General features: G+C 38.6%; 4 protein-coding genes across 5 annotated transcripts; 3 read left to right on the top strand and 1 right to left on the bottom strand.

The window, feature by feature from the left end:
• Positions 1–2,955: 2,955 nt before the first annotated feature.
• On the top strand, positions 2,956–4,016 carry LOC114752469 (uncharacterized). Its single transcript, XM_028941212.1, has one exon. The coding sequence runs from the start codon at positions 2,972–2,974 to the stop codon at positions 3,839–3,841; it is 870 nt and encodes a 289-aa protein (XP_028797045.1). The 5' UTR covers positions 2,956–2,971; the 3' UTR covers positions 3,842–4,016.
• A 2,299-nt stretch (positions 4,017–6,315) lies between these two features.
• On the top strand, positions 6,316–8,034 carry LOC114752454 (DELLA protein RGL1-like). Its single transcript, XM_028941193.1, has one exon. It carries the CDS (start codon positions 6,316–6,318, stop codon positions 8,032–8,034), a length of 1,719 nt encoding a protein of 572 aa, XP_028797026.1.
• A 1,532-nt stretch (positions 8,035–9,566) lies between these two features.
• Positions 9,567–17,802, top strand: LOC114752467 (histone-lysine N-methyltransferase EZA1). Of its 2 annotated transcripts, none has more exons than XM_028941210.1 (17): positions 9,567–9,718; positions 10,211–10,312; positions 10,753–11,027; positions 11,221–11,382; positions 11,625–11,709; positions 11,851–12,006; positions 12,111–12,158; positions 12,239–12,310; positions 12,802–13,442; positions 14,338–14,491; positions 14,991–15,211; positions 15,704–15,835; positions 16,285–16,372; positions 16,712–16,759; positions 16,843–16,971; positions 17,157–17,234; positions 17,340–17,802. In XM_028941210.1, exons 1-17 carry the CDS (start codon positions 9,680–9,682, stop codon positions 17,529–17,531), a joined length of 2,622 nt encoding a protein of 873 aa, XP_028797043.1. In that variant the 5' UTR covers positions 9,567–9,679; the 3' UTR covers positions 17,532–17,802. The 2 variants fall into 2 exon arrangements, with proteins under 2 accessions (XP_028797043.1, XP_028797042.1); XM_028941209.1 differs by having other exon boundaries at positions 12,108–12,158.
• An 823-nt stretch (positions 17,803–18,625) lies between these two features.
• Positions 18,626–21,350, bottom strand: LOC114752455 (protein trichome birefringence-like 6). Its single transcript, XM_028941194.1, has 5 exons — positions 20,176–21,350; positions 19,841–20,033; positions 19,566–19,756; positions 19,168–19,326; positions 18,626–19,083 (listed from the first exon to the last, which is right to left on the bottom strand). The coding sequence occupies exons 1-5, from the start codon at positions 20,892–20,894 to the stop codon at positions 18,768–18,770; spliced, it is 1,578 nt and encodes a 525-aa protein (XP_028797027.1). The 5' UTR covers positions 20,895–21,350; the 3' UTR covers positions 18,626–18,767.
• Positions 21,351–22,304: the final 954 nt, after the last annotated feature.

The following is a 22,304-nucleotide window of genomic DNA, read 5'->3' as shown; positions in this document are numbered from 1 at the left end:
GTGCGGGCTACTCTAGCCCGCACCGCTTTTGGCCCGCTCCGCCGCGGGCTAACCCGCTGGTTGGCGGGCCAGCCCGCCAGCCCGCTTTTTTTTTTTTTTTTTTTTACTTTTTCTGATTTTTAATACATTATATAATATAGTTAGATGATTTTGACCATTAAATTTCATATGGACATTACCTCATCCATATCATTATATATATAATTAATTAAGCACTTCATATATATGTATGGTTATATATATGAAGAGCACTATCCATCTTTTATTTTTATATCTATTTGTCGTTAGTATGCACGGCTTCATAAGATTAGATAAATATGTGATTTTCATATAGTCATACATACACACACATAAAAGATTTACTTAATTAATTTGGATAAGAAAACTAGTTAAATTAATTATTTATAAAAAATATATATGTTAGTTTTTCTTAAATTTCTTCTAATATTATAAATTAATTCTCTTTTTTTTTTTATTAGGATCCATTACTCAAGTTTAAAACTCGGAGCCTAATTTCAACATTTTAAATTAGGCTTAACTCATACTAATATAATAAATTTAAAAAAAAAAATTTAGGCGGGCTGGCGGGCTGGCCCGCCAACCCGCCTTGGCGGGCTCGGGCTGGCAAAATGCCAGCCCGCCAAGGTGCGGGCTACTTCAGCCCGCACCGCATTTGGCCCGCACCGCGGCGGGCTGGCCCGTATCCGCACCGCCAGCCCGCTTTCCCAGGTCTACTTTTCACTCCCCTTTCTCCGCTGTTCATTTCCTTGCACCTTTTTTTGTTTTAAACACAACGATCCTATTTTCCTCAGGGCAAAATAAAAAAGTTAAAACAGTTTCTATTCTGTGGCTTGTCTCCTACCCTTTTCCCCCCCCCCCCTCCTTTTCAAGGCTTGTCTCCTACTAAAAAGTAAAAACCATGCAGCTTGATATTTTTAAGCCATATGGCATCCATCTCCCTCCACAGATGCCGACACCCCCCTTTTTTTTCACTAGACCACGTATTTCGTTTGAATTCCGCTTTTAAAAACAAGACATGTTTATAGAACACGTAACAATTCAAAAAAACACCGAGTAATTTTGCAGGTGATCCAATACATGCATTTGCAAGGACCAAAATATCAAAAAAAAAAAAAAAAGATCAAATACCGTCCAACAAACTTGGGCGGATTGGGTAAAGTCCCACTGCTGGTTAGATTATATACCACTTGCCGGGAAGCAAAAACGTGTGTTTACTAGTTCCCGTTCTTAGAATTCATTACTTGTGTGGATATTGACTTTCACCCAAATATTATAGACTTTATAGCTTTACGGGTCAAACACATATCCTTCTTTAAATTAAAAAAAAAAAATCTTTTTCCACTCTAAAACGTTCAGTTAATTACTTGATTGAAATTTGAACCTACCAGCATAGAAAAAAAATAAAAAAAAATAATAGCAGTGGTGATGATAATTAATTAGAACCTGCCAGGACAGCAAAGGAAGAAATCACAATAAAAATAATAAAAGTGGTAATAATAATTAATAAGGTATAAATAAACTTCCGTTTTCAAGGTAAAATTAGAAAATGGAAGAAAAACTAAACACTTTGAAATTTATGGCAGAAATTTTGCAGTGTAATTATTGACATGACTTCACCGCGGCTAATCTTTTCATATGAAAGGGCTTAGATAACCATACTAAATATTACTACTGATTACTAGTTACAAGATAACTAATTGACTCCCAGTAAGTAAGATGTCTTATTAGATTATGGGTCACGCAGTTATCTGAAATATCTTGCAAGCTAATTATCCACTAGTTGAGTATAACAGATGTAATAACTCATCACTTGTTTTGCAAGGTAGGGTCTGGGAAAAAAAACTGGAAGAAGAAAAAAGAAGAGTAAAAAAGAAAACCTGAGGGCTCAACGCCGAATGTTAGCTGGTCAAGTCAACCAGGATACACGCGCGCACACACCAGTGTTGGATTGTTCCTGTCGTGCTATTGCATGTAATACGACTTTCGGATTTATCACGATGATATATCAGAGTTGTGCTTCAGCGCCTGACGAAGTCCCCATTTGCAATTCTATAATTAGTTCCTCTGACTTGGTTTGTTATTACCGTACTCACCGAAGGCCAGGTCTACGTACGTGTTTGTTTTGTTACTGAGATTATCTGTTTATGGATTTTAATTCGGAAAAAGGAACTAATTTGTGTATCATTAATCCGTTCGATTCCCCCCCGGAGAGAAAACTACTGATAACAAGAAATCAGTTTCGGTACTTATCAATAAACACCTTAAACTTATCAACTCTAAACTATTCATCCGTTCGATTCCTCTCGTATGAGGAGAATTACTGATAATGAGCAACTAGTTTCAGTACTCATCAATGAGCACTTTAAACTTATCAGATCTGGATTATTCATATCTCATTTGGATGATTAGCACTTGATTTCTTTTTTATTTTTTTTTCAAAATAATTATTTTAATATGGATAAAATCTAAATGAAGATAATCTCTTAACAATTATTTTTTTAAAATAGTTTTTTATTTAAAATAATTAATTAAAAATTTCAAATCTGGACGGTTCAAATTAGATATAGACAGTTTAGATTTAATGAGTTTAGAGTACTCATTAAAATAATGAGCAAGAAAACTGGTTTCCTGCTAACAAAAACGCTGAGGAACAATGGAATAGCTAATAATAATCCCCGTCTTCTGTTGTCCTGGGCAGGGGTACTTGATTCATTAATTTAATTATTTAATCAATTGATAATTGGTTCGTGGAAATATACATACCGCGTATGGTCATGTCCTATAAACAAAGGACGTGGTAACCACTTTAAGTTGCTCGTCCAGCACCAAGTTGAGAGGTCACATATATAGTTTGGTACACAGAGACCTCAAGTTTATGTTCAACTTTCCGTGGCTTGCAAATAAAGGGGTCTTCGAGTTCGACTCAGATTATCATTGCTTCAGCTCACATATGGGGAGACAAAAATGTCAGCACAGAGCTAAAGAGCTCTTGAAAAGCTATGCCTCATCTCCTACAGAAATCTTCTACCTCCTCACCCTCACGCTTCTCAGCCTCCTCCTCCCGCTCTCGTTTCTTCTACTGGCCAGACTCTCCGGCGCCCAATACCATCTTCAATCCCTCATCACTTGGTACCGTTCGCCAAACCCGCTTCCCTATTTCTTATATCTCGCTCTCCATGTCAACCCTGCCATTCTCTACGTTCTCGTCTCATTTGTCAGCGTGGCCACTCTGATCCGCGGCTTGACCGGAAAAATCACCCTTTTCAGCGACTCATCTACCTCCGTTGACCGGCCTCGTCTCTTCACCGCGTGGGTTCTCCTCTGCACTTTCCAGGTCTGCGTTGGTCTGGGCATTGAGGGGAGCATAGCGGCGGGACTTTATGACTCTGATTCGAGTTTTGGGGTGGAGCGGAGTTTGCTGAGCAGAGTGATTTTTCTCATGGGATTGCACGAAACGATGCAGCTTTGGAGCAGAGGGGTGGTGAAGCCGGTTGTGGATGACACGGTGTTCGGCGGGGTTGACAGAAAGGAAAGATGGACGGAGAGGGTGATCATGGCGGCCAGCCTGGGTGGTTTGTGGTGGTGGAGGTTGAGGGAAGATGTGGAGACGTTGGTGGTTATGGCGGAAGCAAAGAAAGAGCATTGGATGGAAGTGGGAATGGCGGATTTCGTGGGGTGGTGGTTGTATTATCTGACCGTCACGATTGGGATGGTGAGGGTGGTGAAGGCTCTCATGTGGATGGCTTCCCTTTGTCTGCGCGGAACAAGCCCGTCGGAGATTGCTCCGGTTGAATCCCGCGACAACGATGACAAGGTGTAAATTAATTTGATCCATTCTAAAATTTTATTTCTTTTCTCAAATGAATTCTTTATCTGCCCGTCCACATTTGACATCCTTCGGACGTTATAATATTGAAATTCGCTTTTGCAAATGCAATAAATTTGCATACAGTCGTGGCTCTCACCGGGAAGGTTCAAAGGCACAGTTTTTTTTTTCTTTTTTTAAGGCCACAAAATTTAACAAGTTATTCAATCAGATCCCTGAATATTACTAACTTTTTATGACATCATACACTTAAATAACCCAATGACGAGTACGGGGAAAAAGAAGACATTAGACGCTAAAATTTTAGCGACAGATTTTTTTCAACATGGATATTAAATTAAGAGAAAACTGTGAAAAAAATCCCAGATCAGCAAAATATTTAGGAAAAAGACCAGACTCATGGAACATGGGGAAAAAGTTAATCCTTTTCCGCAATTTTCCCTTAAAATAAATAAACCAGTATGATGCATTACACTAATTACAGCGCAATTGGTAATGGCGCGTTGACGGTGTCAAAATTCAGAAGTGCGTCAGAAATCGTGCTCCCGGCAAGCAAATGCTAATTCTTACATGTCTCCCAGTAAATTATGGGATGAATATAATATTGGTTGAAAAATTAAAAGATGTTGGGATTCAAGAAGTTACAGGATCAAATTTAGTGAAGTGTTTTTCTTTAGAATTAGTCTAAGCTAAAAGATCAAAGTGATCATTTTTGCTAATGCGATGAAAATGAAAGTATAAACACTCCCACTAACACATGGATAAGACCATCATTCTGTTTTTTTTTTTTTTTTTTGGGGGGGGGGAGAAGATGACCATAGATCAGGAGAGTCGTTATAAACTTGTAAGAGAACATGCTATTAGCAAAACGGGGGCCAAGAAAGACAAGGTTTGGTAGGCCCAAATAGAAAATGGGCCCCACCCAGCCCATAGCTAGATAATAGCCTGGCTTAGGAGGTGGCATTTTTTATTCCCTACAGACAGCCCAGCATCATGTTCTCCTCATTCCGCTTGCGGGAGCTACTGGTTTCTTTTGTTAAGCCCATGACTTTCACTAACTTGATATATTTTTCCATTGTGTCGTGTCTTAACAAGCGGTTTGTGGCACGTGGTACCTCTAACCAGGCATCTGATTTTCACGGGTAAAACTAGAACGTGCATCTCTTCTTGCATCTCTTTTCCTACAAGACTAGAAACTACAGCAGAATTAGTAGTTTATAATCTGGTGAGACTTTTAGTATGCTCCGCCTTGTTTCTTTTTAATGCGTATTCTTCGGTCGCCCGCCGATTCCAACTCGTGATTTAACAATTGAAAGCATTACGATCTCACCAGCAAATCCTAGGTTCAATGATACATTTTCAGAAAGCAATGTGTTTATCGTTATGCATATCACGCTAACTATATTCGGCCATCCCATTTGCAATCGACCCAAAGAGAAAAATGGATCCTGCCATATCAAACACAGACAAGAGAGTCATTCTCTATGCAGGCGCATCTGCTTTTATTTCTATTTTTTTCACCTAACTTAACTGTACTTCGCAAAATGTAGCGCTCCGCCAGTTCCGATGTTGCTTGTTGTTCCCCAAGATGACACGTCAAAACAAAATCTGACAATGTCATAATTTCCTTTTTTTATTTCACCAGTGTCTCTCCTAGAACAACAGCCAACAATATTATATGCTTGCAGAGGTATGACCTCGTATTTGAAGAACACACTAGTTGTCAGTGCATACTTCATTTTTCGGCAGATAAAGTCACTTTGTTGTTGCTCCTGAACCGCTCCCAGTCACGCTGGGCGGAAGTTCTTAGGAAAACTGATATAATACTAAAGTTGTTCCTTCCATTTCATTGGAATTTTGCAGCTGTTTCAATTACGACAAACTGAGAAGTACCAGATCCACGATGGTAAGGCGGACTGTTCCATCAATCGTCTTCTAGTCATAACTAATCGCTGCGTGACGTTTGTATGGCGTCAATGGTTCTCTTAAAGGTGCAAGGAAAAGATATATACGCATATAAAGTAGTTTATGATATCTTCAAAGCATATACAGCACTTTCCTTTAATTTTAATTCGAATTCATAACACAATCCTCATCAAGGTGATGCTTATGGCGGTAATTGTAGGGAGTTACAATTAAGATATTGTCTCTCTTTGACTTCTTGTACGGAGTTAGAATCAAGATTGTGTCTCTTTGACTATTGTTAACTCCCTACAATTACAAGGACATGACTTTTAAAAAAACCCATCCTTTTATTTTCAGAAATATTCCAGCTGGATATCCATGTATCACCATCAAAGTATTACGCAAACCTTTAACAATTCCCCATTATTTTATTGGCAACGGAGCTTCTTCATCCGTATTTATTACCTTTATTCCCTCGCATCAGACCGTGAGCAAGATCTAGATGAGGACATTTTCTTGAGTGCTAAATTGCTAAAACCACTTCTGGTTTGTCACAATCCGACATGGGGGACGATGCAGCTCTGAATTGCAATGGAACCCAGGGCGGTCATAAGTTTGCACCAGAGGAGGCTGTGTTCCACGAGGGAAACAGTCTTCTAGACATGAAATTTACAGAAGAGATGAATGCTCTCCCTATCGAGAATCATGAGAAAGAAACATATTCACATCAAAATCGAAGTCATGAACCTAAATTTGACGACTTGATGCTGGAAGAGTTCAGCTTTGACTTTCTTCTGCAACCGCCACAAGCGTTTGAGGAAACGGTTGAGGTAAACAATAAAGCAGTGGCGAGTTCTGAATCCGTCAAGTACAACGATAAGCCAGTCCCTCCAGCATCTTCAATCCTGGCTTCCTTGGAGCTCTTAAACAATTACAAAAGCAGGCTCAGGAGACTGAAGGGGCAAAATATCAACGACACAACCGAGACTGATTGCTCAGTGGGTCGCCAGAAGTTGTCGACTGCAGAAATAATAAGAGTCACTGGAGAAAGGTACGTCCAATTCTCAGCCTATTGGGACGATAATACTTGCATGCCTACGCACCCATATGGGTTTGGTCTGGGTGGTCTGTCTGACGAAGAGAACAAAGACGTTGAACTGGCTCAATTTCTTCTAACTGCAGCCGAGAGGGTAAGCTGCGAACAATACGAAGGAGCAAACAGGATCCTTTTACAATGTGAATTGAATTCATCCGCTTGTGCAACCCCAGTTCAGAAAATAGTCTACCATTTCGCTCAAGCTCTGCGAGAGAGGATCCACAAGGAAACAGGAATGGTAACAACACTCGACGGATATAAGAAAACCGAAAGGCACGAATTACTTGAGAAGATCAATTATAATTTACCGTTTATATCTACATGCTTCCGAAAGATTCCATTCTGTCAAGCAATGCAAATAGCCGGCGTACAGGCTATGATAGAGCACCTCGCGTCAGGGACCAAAATCCATCTCATCGATCTTGAAATCAGATGGGGAGTGCAATGGACGGCTCTGATGCAAGCCCTCGCGGAGCGTCGTCAAAGACCCCTTCAGCTTCTCACCATAACTGCTATTGGATTCGAAGGCAGAAACGAGTTAGAAGAGACAGGCGAGTGTTTAGCCGATTTTGCAGGATCCTTAAACTTGCCCTTCTCATTTAAAGTGGTTTTTGTGACGGACATGATCGAAATCAGGGAAGAACAATTCGAGATCAATGACGATGAAGCCGTAGCGGTGTACGCTCCCTGCGTTCTGGCGACAATGATACCAAGGCCAGAGTGCTTGGAAAACTTGATGAGCATACTGAGGAAAAAGAAACCACGCATAATGATAGTGCATGAGACGGAAGCAAACAGTAACTCGCAGTTCTTCGGGAAGCGCTTCGTGGAAGCGTTGTTCTTCTTCTCGGCTTATATTGATTGCACTGAAACATGCATGAAAGATGAGGCAGAATGCAGAGTGGCTATGGGTGCTTTATTCAGCGACAGGATAAGGAACGTTGTGGCCAGGGAAGGCAAAGAAAGGACACAGAGGCATGTGAAGGTGGATGTTTGGAGAAGGTTCTTTGCGAGGTACAGAGTGGTGGAGACAAGTTTTAGCGAATCGTCGCTGTACCAGGCAAACTTGGTGATCAAGAATTTTGCACACGGCGACTCTTGCACTCTCGGTAAAAATGGCAATAGTCTAACAGTCGGGTGGAAGGGAACCCCACTCCACTCTGTTTCTGCTTGGAAATTCCTCTGACGAAACGAAACAAGATAATACGGAGTTCAGCACTTTCTTCAACTGTAAACTGCAATAACAACATCTCTTGGTGCATTTACCCAATGATTGTCTGTGCATTCTCCTAGTAAATAAACTTGGGAAGGCTTAACCTTGTGGTTCCGAGTCTCAATGCTACTGAGTGGTACGAAAACTACCGAGTTCGTGCATTTTGTCTCCTCTCCTAATTTACTGATCTCAAATAAATGACCCAGTTCGTTCCCCTCCCCCCCCTAAAAAGAACAAAAGTTTGTGTAAGTTAAATATGGAAGCTCAGCAAGTTCATGACTTACAAGTTCATTACTTTAATGAGTATTCTAAACTCATCAAATTTGAAAATTCATATTTAATTTTTTTTTATTTTTATTCATTCAAAATAATTATTTTAATATATACAATCTAAAATAGAAATAATCTCTTAACTATCATTCTTTTAAAAAATAGTTTTTTATTTAAAAATAATTAATTAAAAGTTTTAAATCTGAAACCTTCAAATTAGACATAAACAGTCTAAATTTAATAAGCTTAAAATACTCATTAAAATGATGAGCATTGAAACTGATTCGTAAAACTCAAATAATTTGGTTCTTTACCATGTAAGTTATTATGATATTTTGGGATTTTCTTGATTACAAAGTTTTTTTTAATTAGTTACACGCCTTTTCAACGAATGACTTGGGTAGTTTTGGATCGAGATGGGCCTAAAATGACTGTGCTTGTCTTGACAAGCCGAAAGATACTGGCCGGTTTCAATATGATTTTGTCATTGTGTTTTTTTTTTAAAAAAAAAATTATAGGGATGAATATGAAAAGCTTATTTTTCAGGACCATTTTATGATTTTTAACGGGTTCTCCCCTTCAAATAACCCAATCATTTTAATCCCACTACTTCGATATAAAAATATCTTTTATTTATTAATTTAGACAACGTATTAATTTTAGTATTATCCAATGATTATTAACTGTCGACCATTTTTATTTAAAATTGATCATGCTGTAAATGATTGAGTTAGTTGATATTTAAGCATTTAAATTTCCTATTAAAAAAGATTAGCACTTCACAAGTAGATGGGGAAACTGATTATTGTGCTCAGCAAAGTTATTATTCGGGTGAAAAATGAAAAGGATATCAACAGAATAAATGCTTCCCGCCTAAGACTTTTTTTTTTTTTTAATAAAAACCCGCGCACGACTAATAATGTATCTAACATGCGCGAAATCAGTTAAGAGCTTTTCTTAATAGCTCAAGTTAATTAGCAGCAGCTGAACATACAGAGACTCCATACGCAATAACGCATGTGCGGTAGAAGACTCGGAGTGCGATTTACGAAAATGTAAATGCAAACGCGATGAACGAGACTTCTTGTGGGCAAAAAAGGAATCTGCTAAAACTCCGAACCAAACACTGCCTAGTGATTTCCCAGAGTGGCCCTGCGATTTGCGTACAACGTAAATGCCGCATAAAACGGTCCCCGAAATTACGTTGAGTTCCGCGGTAGGCCATGTCACTCCTCACCCCCTACAGCAAACGTGTCAGTCTTAAAGGTCTAAAGCGTTACTTTCTTGCATATTTGAGTGTATCTCGCTCCGTTCACTTCATCAACTCGCAGAGCAGAGCAGAGCATCCATGGTGTCCAAAGCAGCAGACTCTGCGATCAAACTAAGAGTCAGTTTTTCTTTTACTTCCCTTATTTTTCTCTCCATTTCTTGAATTGAATAATTCGCCTGGCTGCTCTCTCTCTCTCTTAATTTTCTCGGAATTGGAATCATGTTGTTATCTCAGTATTCAAATTCAGATAATCACGCAAAATTCTCAATCTAATCGGATAGTAAAGATTGATACCCAAAGGCTTTCGTTTTCCTGTGATCTCTATCTCCAACAATTGAGTTCAGGTGTAGGGCTTCCCCATAACGTGCTTCTTAAATCCAGCTCTATGATTAATCTGGATAATTTCTTTGAAGTAAACGGATAGTTTTTCTCCTACATCGATTGAGAATTTAACTTTAAACAAGTTACTTGCAATTTTTGGTCGGGCAGCCAAACAAGCTAATCAGAGACAGGGGAAGCTTTTGTAGAATCTTTTTATTCTTGGGTTAATTTTTTTATCTTGTGTTTTTAACCAAATCATGTTATTGATATTACTGCATTTTTCCACAGAAATCACATGGACAGCCAGCTAATGATGCTGTTGGAACCTTGTCAAGCAAGATTGATCAGCTTGAAAAGCAAATCCAGGCGGAGAGATTCGTATCAATTAAAGTAAGTTGCCCTGTGGAAAAGGGAATGTGGAAATTTTGCTTTTATTATGGTACTTTTGTTGATGTGCTTTACGGTCAGATACTTCATTATGTATTCATTGTTAACGGAGGGAATTTGCACCGATCTTCTAGTAATATTTAGTATTCCCCACCAACTCATTCTTGTTGAATTATCATTTTTCAGTTCAGTTGTCTTTTGAGATTTTCTGGGGTAAACTGGACAGGACCAAAGCTTAATATGAATTGTCAAACTACAACACGCAAATCAACTACAAGGGTTTCACAAAAGATCCTTTTTATATTGTGGTGAATTTATTGACCACGTGGCTTTTCAATTTCGTGTGTGGGTTAGGACTACAGCATCATTTCTTGCTCAACTATGAAGACCTATTTCTGTACGCCTTACATGTTTGCTCGCAACTAATTCTTGATTTTTAATAGGAAAAACTATTGAGGAATGGCAAGAAGGTACAATGTCATGTTTCCCATGTTGTCTCAGCAATATCAAAAAGAGATTCTTTGCATACACAGGAAAATAGGATTAATCAAATGCTTTCTTCAAGAATTGACCATCCTCTATTTAAGTTCAATGCTTTCTCTCAAGGTTCTGGTGACAAAGATCTCAACAACAGTCTAGATGTGATTTTTACAGCGAGTATCAAGATGCCTTATATCGAAAGATTACCACCATACACATCTTGGATATTTTTGGACAGGTGCATATCCTTATAAATTTCATTTATTTCCTGCCCAGTTGTGCATAATGTGGATTTGTGGGTAATAAAAATGCCTACTTGTTGAGTCTGATCCCTTTTTTGATTAGAAGCTTGGATTATAAAACCTTTACCAGTCCATATGCAGATAGTACTGTTTCTTCTGCTATTTTACTATCTTTTACTCACAGAACAGAAATCAGAGAATGGCTGAAGATCAGTCTGTAGTAGGCAGAAGGCGTATCTACTACGATCAACATGGAAGTGAAGCGTTGATATGCAGTGACAGTGAGGAAGAGCTAACAGAACCTGAGGAAGATAAGCATGAATTTACTGATGCTGAAGATCGAATTTTATGGTAAGTTAAAATGGAGATGCAAGGTTTGAATGAACAAGATTTTTTTTCCCCTGGAGGAGCTGTTTTTAAGTGCATATGGGTTTGCAATATGAATCCTTTATTGATGCGTCAAAGTCAAAGTGATATTATTCCCATCATGACCACACAAGATATTCAATTCTGAATATAAGTTCATAGGTGTTTCAAAAAATATATAAATATCGAAAGTTTCATAATCATTGTCTAACTCTCTGATATACTAGGATGGCATTTGAGGAATATGGGTTAACTGAGGAAGTATTGGATGCTGTGAGCGAGTCTGTTGGAGGTACTAGACAGGAAATTCAGGTGACTCTGAATAACTTATGGACGTGGATTAAAGCTTGATGGTTGTCGCTTTTAATTAATTACTGGAAAAAGTATTGTGCGAAGTAGTTATAATAAGTATCCCTTCTTATCTGATAAAAATGTTTTCATGATAATATGCAGGATAGGTACAAAATTCTTAGGGAAAAAAACATGGAGAGGCAGGACCAGGAGTCTGAAAGTTCTGGAGATGTTGAATCTCGGATTGGCATAAGTTTGGAGGAAAGCTTGAGTACTGCTTTAGATTCTTTTGATAACCTTTTTTGTCGCCGATGCATGGTACGTGCTTCATTATTTCTTTAACATTCTGGACATCTTCATAGTGTGAAAAATGATTGGTTAATATATTTTTCATCTTTTTTTGGGGGGCTTTTCTTCAGCAGATGTTTGATTGTCGCCTGCATGGATGTTCTCAACCCCTAATATATCCTGTAAGTGAGCACTATATGTTTTTTGCTACTTAAACCATAGATAGACCATCCATAAAAAAATTTGATCGTTTGTTTGGCAGAGTGAAAAGCAGCCAGTTTGGTTTGAACATGAAGAGGACAGGAAGCCATGCAGTGATCAATGTTACCTAAGGGTATTTTTCTTCTTTGTCCGAGATGTCACTGACTTTTCTTCTTTTGATACCAGAACAAATGAAACCACATACTTATTTTGATTTCAAAGAGAAGAAGAAGAAATGAGGTGTGGTAAATTAGTTTTTCTCTTCTGGCATTCCATTTGAAAATTGTTTCTTTTGTCAGTGGGATTGGGATTAGTATACATATTGAACAGAATGGTGGCCTATCTGTGTTAAGCAATTTATACATTTGAATTGCCTGCAAGTCTCATAAAAACGTTTTCACAAGGAATGTGCACATCAAATAGATCACTCAAAATGACATTGCTGAATTGCATCAATAAGACATGCTTGTTACTTAATTGCTGCAGAACCATTATATTCAAGTTTTCTTGTGTGGGTAGGCTTTATTGCCAACTTTTGGACTGAACTATTAAGAATGTCACCCCTTTTTATCAAACATGTTTGATGGGCAAAATTTGGCTGACTGCATTTTCTTTTGCTTGCAGTTAAAGGCTGAGAAAATTTTGGAGGGAAATGAAGCCACAACTATGGAAGAGGGAGTATTGACTTTGGCATCCTCTGGTGCAGCAGAACTGGGAAACAAGAGTACTGCAACTACCTTGGTGGAGGAAAGATGCAATTCTATGAACGCAACACCTTTCCCAGTGGAAGTTGCTGGCTGTGGAGGTCTCAACTTAAATGTGCCTGTTGCAGAGAGTCTGGGGAAACGGAAGACCATAAATCAGTCAGATAAAGCACTGTCTGATTTAACATTGCTTACTGATGATTCACAGAGTTCTTGTAAAAAGCAAAAGAAAATCACAGATACTGATGTGGTCACTGCAGTTAATGATTATAACAGAGACCTAAATGTCAGTGCATGTGATGAAAAATGTATTATTGCTTCTGAATGTTTAAATGATTCTGTTGAGCGTGCTTCTAACAAACCACTACTTTCTGGGAGCACTTGTCCTGATGAACATGGAAATGTTGGGGATGGACCTAAAGATGGCATGGCTGAGGCAGAATTCAATGAATCCTCTTATTTCATGAATGAGCATGTTGAAGGCATGAAAAGTCTTTCAGAATGGAAACCTCTGGAGAAAGAGCTATACTTGAAGGGAGTAGAAATGTTTGGGAGAAACAGGTATGTGGCTTTCAGAATCGTCCTGCATTCTTACTCAAAAACACGCTAAGGTCAAGTTTTGTTGTTTCCACTATTTTTCATAAACAATACTCCCTCTGGTCTATTTTATACCAAACAAATAACTAATTTTCAAGGATAAAAAAAATGTGGTTAAAGAATTTGAATTCAAGAAATATGTTCCGAATGTAAAATTGTCTCTTTTAATGTCCTCATTTAATAATTTTATTGGTTTTTAATAATTGATCTTATTAATGAGGGTAAAAAAGGAAACTTGTAATAAATGCTCCAAACAATAGGTTGCTTCTTATAAATAAAACCATCAGAACCCTCCCCAAAATTCTCTTATAAAAAGGACAGGAGGGAGTATTAGTATTATGGTGAGTTATGATGTGATGGTGTCAGTTTCGTTTTAGGGAGTGTTACCACATGTAACGATATTGTTTTGGTCTCTATATCCTACAAACACGTCCTCTTGGTTTAGCTTCTATTGCAAGTATTCTACTTGAAGACATAGTTTGTGAAATTCAAATTAACATGCCAAGCACTTGTGAGTTTGGAATATAGTTGAACTCAATATGAAAATGTTTTATGTTTGCTCTATACATGCAAAATAGTCTTGGGTTCTACGGAACTCTTATCTATATTAAATTGAGGTCGATGATTACTATTGAAGTTTGAAGTGGCTTTTAGAGAGTAACTTTCTCCCAACACGTGATTAAAAAAAGCAAGATTTAAAATGCTTGGACCTGTATTTCTTCATAGTTGGATCATAAAACAATAAATTTAAAAGTAGGATTTATTGCCAGGTATTAGCTATCCTATATCTTAATTTTATGTAGGAGCTGTGAATTTGAATTTGTCAGCTTTGTGATCATGTGCAACTCATGCTCTGCAGTTGCCTGATAACAAGGAATTTACTTTCTGGCCTGAAGACCTGCATGGAAGTAGCTACTTATATGCATGCTGGTGGAGCATCAATGCCCTACAGATCTAATGTTCCCCCAAATTCACTCAAGAATGACAACGGAAACACTGATGCAGAATGCACAGTGAGAGTGGCAAACTTTACTTTCCCAGTCTTCTTTTATATTTACATTATTTTATTCTCATTGTCTTTGATGTTTCTATTTTCACTTTGTGCGTGAGAATGGTCGTGGATTTTTTTTTTGGGGGGGGGGGGTGGGTGGGATGGGCTGGGCTGAGTGAAGTGACTTGGTGCTTGGTGAAGATGTGGCAAAGGATTTTTAATCTGCATTTATTATAATCTCATAACAGATTTTATTTTTCCAACACCTATTCTCTCTGTTTTTTTAATAAAAGATTTGGAATCTCCGTAATGCATGGTTAGAGAAGCTTGATGAAATTTGATCCAAGTAATTTTGCATGGAGGAGATTCCCTATCATTGTGTACTCTTTCTTGGCTTATAAATGATGCGGTTCGCACATTAATATATTTTTCCAAATTTATTGTCCTGTCAATGTGTTCCCTTCTTGGTTATGTGCTCTGCATATTAGACACCATTAAATTGCTTCTGTACTCATTTTTAGGACCAAGAGATGCCAACCAGAGCAAGATTGATACGGAAAAGAGGCAAAACAAGGAAATTTAAATATTCCTGGAAATCTGCTGGCCACCCATCAATATGGAAAAGAATTGCAGATGGAAAAAACCAATCTTGCAAGCAATATACACCCTGTGGATGTCAATCAATGTGTGGAAAGCAATGCCCGTGCCTTCATAATGGAACTTGCTGTGAAAAATATTGTGGGTATGGCATTTTTTCTGTTGATAATTTTTTTTTTTAATCAATCAAAATGCACAACGAAATATCTGTCTCATGTCCATGTGTGAGTCTGTCCCAATTGTTTTGTGTTGGGTGCCATCTAGCCTGAGGATGATTTCTAATGGGGACCATCTTGAAATGCTGTCAGCTATGGCTAGCTAAGCCTATGCCCTCCCAATACCAAAAAAAGAAAAAACAGAGAAAGAACGAAAGGGGGAAAAACTCTTGAAGCAATGAAGGAGAAATTCGTTTGATCATAAATCTGTTTGTTTACGAGCTATTAATAAATTCATGCATGTCAGGCTACAATTCATTTCTTTCTGGCATTTGGCTACGGCGGCCAGAAAATTAAAACACATTTCAAACTTCGTGAATAATTGTAGGGACTTGTCCAAGATGAAAATTTTGCCTCAAGTCACTTGCTTTTTTCCTTGGCCAGATCAAGCAAATGTATTGAATTAGCTTTTCTACTTTTAGGTGCTCCAAAAGCTGCAAAAATCGATTCAGAGGTTGCCACTGTGCCAAGAGTCAATGCAGAAGTCGACAATGTCCATGCTTTGCTGCTGGGCGCGAATGTGACCCAGATGTTTGTCGAAACTGCTGGGTTAGGTAACAATTTTTGAACATTTGTATGGTGATCTTGACTTTATGGCTTGGGATATTACGCATCCGTACCTTTATTGTTATGCACAACTTTGGGGTACTGAGTACTGACTACAGTATACTCGCCAACTTTTATGCATACTGCACTATCTATTAGCAATTAATGTGTGCATTGTGCTTCCAATTTATATGATCTAAATCTAAACTATGATTATTTCTATATTCCAATTTCTACCTCTTTAAAAGCAAAAGTCAGAAGATCCAAACATGTGGAGTTGATGTGGCTGTCATTTTTTCAGTAACAGTCGTGTGCATCATGTGACCTTCCTGTCGGTTCCGATGTTAGGGTTAAAATACTGACTCTTGGTGGCACTCATGGGCATTTTAATATCTAAACTTGGATGTTTTTATTTTAAGCTTCTGCAACGACACTGAATATCACATTCTTTAAACAGTTGTGGAGACGGTTCACTGGGAGAGCCACCTAGACGTGGAGATAGTCAATGTGGAAATATGAGGCTTCTTTTAAGGCAACAACAGAGGGTTAGTAATTGTCATCTGAATCCCCTCCTCTTCTGTGCCCGGTTAGGTGGGAGAGAGAATGACATGATGAGTGAAGCCAGTGGAATCCGCCTGTGCGGGTATCACACCCTTAATGTGACTTGATTACATGATGAGGCACATCTGTGTGGAGATCACATCCATTGTGTCATTCTTCCTGTCCCATATGATGGGACACAGAATCAGAGGACATATGGATTCTAGCAACTGAAGTTTGTCATGAGAAGTTATGCGCGCGCGCGCATCTTTCTTGTGATTTAACATTGTAATTATATGTTTGTCTCACACTGTTTTCCATTTGTTTCAATTTCTCTTGGTCAGATTCTTTTGGCAGAGTCTGATGTCGCAGGATGGGGAGCATTCTTAAAGGTTGAGACTTGAGATGCATGAACTTGTTTATTTTCTAGTTAGTGTCAGTCTTTTCTGGTGGCTAATTGATGGATTCATTTCAGAATCCAGTTAACAAAAATGACTACCTAGGAGAATACACTGGGGAACTGATCTCCCACCGAGAAGCAGACAAGCGTGGAAAAATATATGATCGTGCAAACTCATCATTCCTTTTTGACTTGAATGATCAGGCAAGTGTCTTATAGTCCTCATAACCGAACCTACCCCTTTATCTTCTTCCATGGATTGGGCCTCTCTTGTATTTTTGCCAAGCTGCCCTTTTTCACTCTTCCCTTCGTGACAAACTACAATATACCGGGACTTGAACATTGGCAATATATTCATGACCCTAAAGCTGTTACTTGTATCTTCACAGTATGTTCTGGATGCTTATCGCAAAGGAGACAAACTAAAATTTGCTAACCACTCATCAAATCCAAACTGTTACGCAAAGGTGAGTTCAGTAACTTAAATTTTTGGGAGGGTTGTATGAGTTTTTCTCTTAGGCTGACAAGCATGAGCTTGATTGTTCAATCCTCATCATAATGTGATTGCTTAGGTGATGCTGGTTGCTGGGGATCATCGAGTAGGCATCTTTGCCAAGGAACACATTGAAGCTAGTGAGGAGCTGTTCTATGATTATCGTTACGGTCCAGATCAAGCACCCGCTTGGGCTCGCAAACCTGAGTCTTCCAAGCGGGATGAATCGGCAGCCTCTCAAGGAAGGGCCAAAAAACACCAGTCTCATTGATGAGATATTCATTGTACATCCGGCTTGCCTTCTGCTTGTATTTTAGTATATTTTATAGCATAGTGCTGAAGGGGAGGAAAATAATAATTCGAAATGCACATAGTAATCCCTACATATGTTCAGAGTAACAATAAAAATGGGCAAGCGATGGAACATTCTAATGTTAATATTGAGAGCAGTGATACCCTTCATAATGATTTTAACTATTGTACTGTTTAATATGTTGTTGCTCATGATTTTTGCTATAAGTAAGCGCAGATTCATATTTCAAGATGCTCCGTGATGATGCATCGGAGCAACCAACTTTTGAGAAACAACTCGCATATTACATCTTTGTTTTTTTTTTTTTTAATAATTCCGCATTTAAGCAGGCTTTCACACAAGGATGTAGATGTTTTTGGCTGAAGAGAAATCTCGAATAAATTTAAAATGGGGAGTTTTATTTTATTCAAAGATTACACCTTTGATATACTAGTTTAATATCTTAAGTCTTAACAAACTATATCAGGAGAACCGAAGATGGATAAATCTCGTGAAAATAGGGTCAATGTCGTATTAAATAAGAAAAGGATATGAAGGTAAGTTTCTTTCTTTGTCTTTTTTTTTGTTTTTTGTTTTTATTGTTGTGTATTTAAGCAGACTTACACACAAGGATGTAGATGCTTTTAGCCGGAGAGAAATTTTGACTAAATTTAATATGAAAGAGTTTTATTTTATTTGTACATTTAATTAAGATAATCATTTTAAAATATATTAATAAAAAATACTGATTTAAAAATATCAAAATAAAAAACAGTAAATTTGAAACCACCCAAGTAAATCAAATCAATCCAAAAGAAATATATACTCTACCAAACATATAATAAATATAAAGATAAATAATAGTAACAACACAGATATAATAAATACTAGTGTTATATGCCTTAATTATCTTATCTGAAAAATAATCTGTTATCGTTACTCTCGTCTCTATCCAAATAATTGCGAATCAACTTAATTAATAAATGGGCCATGGAACTTTGATGGAGTTGACCAGTAAAATATGCGATTCTTGCCTGGATTTGCGAGATAGAACATGCGGTGCATGTCTATGCTAGAAATAAGGCGCACTTATGCCAAAAAGAAGCCCAAAGTCAAATGAAGATAGGTGTCTAAATTAGAGGTGGATTGTACAAATAAACATCTGAAAAAATAAATAAATAAATAAATTGAGGGGGTGCGACCGTCTTGCACGGCTCATTTTGATGTAGCGTGCACATGATAGAATAGGAGCTCATTCCACGTATCTGGAACCCCGGGAAGGCACCAATGGCTACAATCTTGTATTCTCTGAGATTTACTGTTCTTGCCTGATTTCCATCCATATATAGATGGATGCCCATCTATTCTATACCCTGACAACCTTGTTATATCCAACAATGTCACCCCAGTTTTCATCTGCTTCAACACCTCTTCCACGATTCTGTTCTTCTCCGGTTCAGCTGTGCTTAAGGTTTCATTCAGCGGACTTGTCGCTTCCTTACAATGCCCTCCCGTGTTCCATTGACCTCCCCTGTAACAAGGCGTCCAATTTCAGAGGTCTGGGAGATTACAGAAACTATTTCACAGTTCAAATATAATATAATTATAAGCAAACCTGAAATGAGAAGGTGCTGAGCTTCGAAAGAGAACTCGGGTTTTTCTGGCATTGATGTGCTTGTCAACCCATGAAGACCAAGTCGTCAAAGCTTTCCTGAAAGCTGTTGACACATTTAGCTGCGGATGAACTAGGCTTCCTTCCTGATAGTAATTAATCCTGTTATTAATACAAAGATGAAATCCAGAGCAGATCAATAAGTAATTCAGCTATGGCTGATCATTTAGCAGACAAGGATTTTGCAACTGCAATATTTTTTTAACCTCAAGGCATCAAAATTTCAGTAATGATTCTTCAACGCAATCTGACACTCAAACGAACGCACTTTTCTTGTGGAAGGAGCCCTATATTTAACTTCAAAGGCCTAATGAGTGAAGAGGATAAAAGATGGTGCTCACCCGGCTTTTGTTTTGTAGTGTGACCACCAATGTGCAGTATTAAAAACCAAGATATCAGCTCCTCTCCATCTTGAGGAACCGCGATCAATGGCGTCAATTCGCAAGGTTGGTCTCCGTTTCTGCCCTATTCTTGCCTTGCTTTCGTGGACTAAGAAATGAGACACATAAAATTCAACTGTGCATTGGTAATCCTGCGAGGTGGGTAGTCCAACGACTCAATACGCTTCCCACGGGCACACAAAAACAAAGTGAGATTCAGCAGAAATTAGAATTACCAGAAACCTGAAACTATAATTTCCCTTCTCTTTGGTAATCTTTCGCCCACGGGTCTCGTACACTCTCTTCGGATCTCTGATAGCACCAGTTAACATGCACAGCAGTGATTCCCATTGGTTCCGATTAATCGAATCCCCCACAAACACTAATCTTTTCCCTCTTATCAACTCCAGCATTTTTGTTGCATTGAACCTATCATAAATCACACACTACTTCAATACTTGTTCCTGTAAGTATCACTTTGGTCAAAGCTCAGTAGTTCCTCAGCTTAATCATCGTAAAACTAAACATGCGCGAATCAGAAGAGAAATATAGAGATTGAATTTGATAGTACCTTGGAAGATCACAGTCTTGCGGTTGCCATCTCCACTTTAAGTAGTCGCTATCTAATCTTCCGTTTCCCAAGCAATCGAAACCCTCGTCTATGAAAGGACATGAATCTTTCGTGTACAGAGGATAGCTTTCATCAAAAACCCAACTCCCTTTTGTTAAATCACAGCCTTTGACTGTTTTCTGCCCAATCTTCTTCCCGGCCAGAACTTCAATCTTCTTGAACGAAGCTGCTGTAATAAACTCTTCTTTCCTGTTGCCATCAGTTCTCTCATCTAAACCAAGAATTGTATTCCCCTGTTTATCTCTAACCACCCCAGATAGAGATTCATCCGCAACGACATCTTGCATTGGCGTGAAATTAGTAACCGAAGCACGAGCTTCATGTCCTCCAAATTCCGGCACAGAAGAATTTGACCCGGAATAACTGTCACCATTAGAAAAGTTATCGGACCGACCACGACGATTTTCAATCAAAGCAGGGATTTTTACACCATCTACCGTAAAGTTTCTAGTAAAACCAGTCGAGTTCTGAAGGCTCAAAGGTCCGTCACCGCCACTGAGAGATCTGTTGAACTGAACATGAGTCTGCTGGTGGACTGAAGGTGAGAACTTTTTGACCCAAAACGCGAAAGTAGTAAGGAAGACGACAGAGGAACAGATTGTGAACGAGAAAACCAGAAGCCTAGTGGGTTTGAAGGAGAAGCTTCTCTGCCTCTCCATAGACGAAGCTATACTCTAATAGAAAACAAAGGCAGATAATTGATGTAATGTGGTTCGCATATGGTTTTGTCACGGGTTAACGCAGGATTTGATATTGGAGGAAGAAAAAAAATCCAGGCAACAGCGTAGAGACAGTAGATAAGGCGGACAGAGTGTGACGGAGGACAATATTAGAAATAAAATAAAAATAAAAATGGGAGGGGCGAGCAGGTAGAAGAATCCGGAAATAGGGAGGGAAAGGATTCTCTCTCCCTGTAGCGGCAACGGAAGGATATTTGCATATTTGGCCACCTGATGAGAAGAACATCTCTGGACAGCTATCCACGAGGCCAATCTGCTCTCAAACAAAATTTATTATATTTCGGCTAAGAATCCCTGGATAATCACATTCACATCAGAGAGCAAAAACCAGAACGAGAAAACCACAGACGGGTTTTTCCGGGGTTCAATTCCGATCAGCTCTCAAGAAACGTCAACTCATAGTGAATAGGATTTTTTTTTGGGGGGGGGGGGAGGGGGCGGCGCCAGAAGTCATTTTCACAAGATCGCATTATTGCGTTTAACTTCAAAGGAAGTTATGTTTTTTAATTCAAAGGTGTTTAAACTTCAAAGAAAGTAATTTGCTCGGGAGAAGAGCCTTGAAATGGACCCCCAGTGCGATGTCTTCTGGCGCACGGGAGAAGTTGTCCCTCCCGCCCCAACTTTTTTCTTTTGGGTAAAAATACATTTTTTTTAATCTTACAAGCATTTTTAGGATTGGCTTTTCCTTTAAAAAAGATGACGCTGTTCATCTGCCACGGATGAGGACTGAAATACTTATCCATTTATGGTCTGTGAAATGCCTCATCGGATTCCCCTCTTTTTCATCTCTTTGGCCGGACGCTGGGTTCAAATTAGGGCTCTCCTAGTCCTGATCAGTTTTTAAACTAGATGTGAATGAAGTGGCCAGCGAGAATACCTTTATTCGTTAGACAGGAGACTAAAATAATACCTCAGCACTATATATAGTACATAGGTGACCGCTCATGATCACATTATTAGTTACGCATGTCGGTGTAAAAATTCTTTACCTCCCTCTACTTGGAAGTTAATATAATTCTTTAGCTCTCTCTTCTCACAAGCGAATCACAAGGGCACAGTTCAGGTGCTTAGAGTCTTGGTGTGTGTGAATTGATGTGGTGAGCAAACACCGTATCGGGATGTTTTGGAGAAGCCCGTAAAATGGGGTCAAAAGTGGGCAGTCAAAATCTAGCGTTTCTCCGGATATCATCATTCATTCGAGGTTTCCTTCCCCATGCGTGACTATACTTATGATTTATTAAAAACTAGAAAAAATCATTCCCGTCCCCGTTGTTTTGTTCTGTTGTTGTCCGTGTTGCTATTTCCTAGAATGTCTACGGGTTACTACTA

The sequence above is a fragment of the Neltuma alba genome, unplaced genomic scaffold (genome assembly GCF_004799145.2).
Source record: "Neltuma alba isolate B1F8T4 unplaced genomic scaffold, ASM479914v2 tig00007392_pilon, whole genome shotgun sequence".
Taxonomy (NCBI): Eukaryota; Viridiplantae; Streptophyta; class Magnoliopsida; order Fabales; family Fabaceae; genus Neltuma; species Neltuma alba.
This window is presented reverse-complemented; position numbering and strand designations above follow the sequence as displayed.

Excerpts from the sequence above, each read along its gene's own strand:
- LOC114752469 (XM_028941212.1), top strand. The coding sequence starts at position 2,972 with ATGGGGAGACAAAAATGTCAGCACAGAGCTAAAGAGCTCTTGAAAAGC.
- LOC114752454 (XM_028941193.1), top strand. The coding sequence starts at position 6,316 with ATGGGGGACGATGCAGCTCTGAATTGCAATGGAACCCAGGGCGGTCAT.
- LOC114752467 (XM_028941209.1), top strand. The coding sequence starts at position 9,680 with ATGGTGTCCAAAGCAGCAGACTCTGCGATCAAACTAAGA. Across the intron at positions 12,007-12,107 it reads TTTTTTGTCGCCGATGCATG|CAGATGTTTGATTGTCGCCT; the intron begins GTACGTGCTTCA and ends GCTTTTCTTCAG. Across the intron at positions 15,836-16,284 it reads TGTCGAAACTGCTGGGTTAG|TTGTGGAGACGGTTCACTGG; the intron begins GTAACAATTTTT and ends TTCTTTAAACAG.
- LOC114752455 (XM_028941194.1), bottom strand. The coding sequence starts at position 20,894 with ATGGAGAGGCAGAGAAGCTTCTCCTTCAAACCCACTAGGCTTCTGGTT. Across the intron at positions 20,034-20,175 it reads CAAGACTGTGATCTTCCAAG|GTTCAATGCAACAAAAATGC; the intron begins GTACTATCAAAT and ends GATTTATGATAG. Across the intron at positions 19,327-19,565 it reads CACTACAAAACAAAAGCCGG|GATTAATTACTATCAGGAAG; the intron begins GTGAGCACCATC and ends TATTAATAACAG.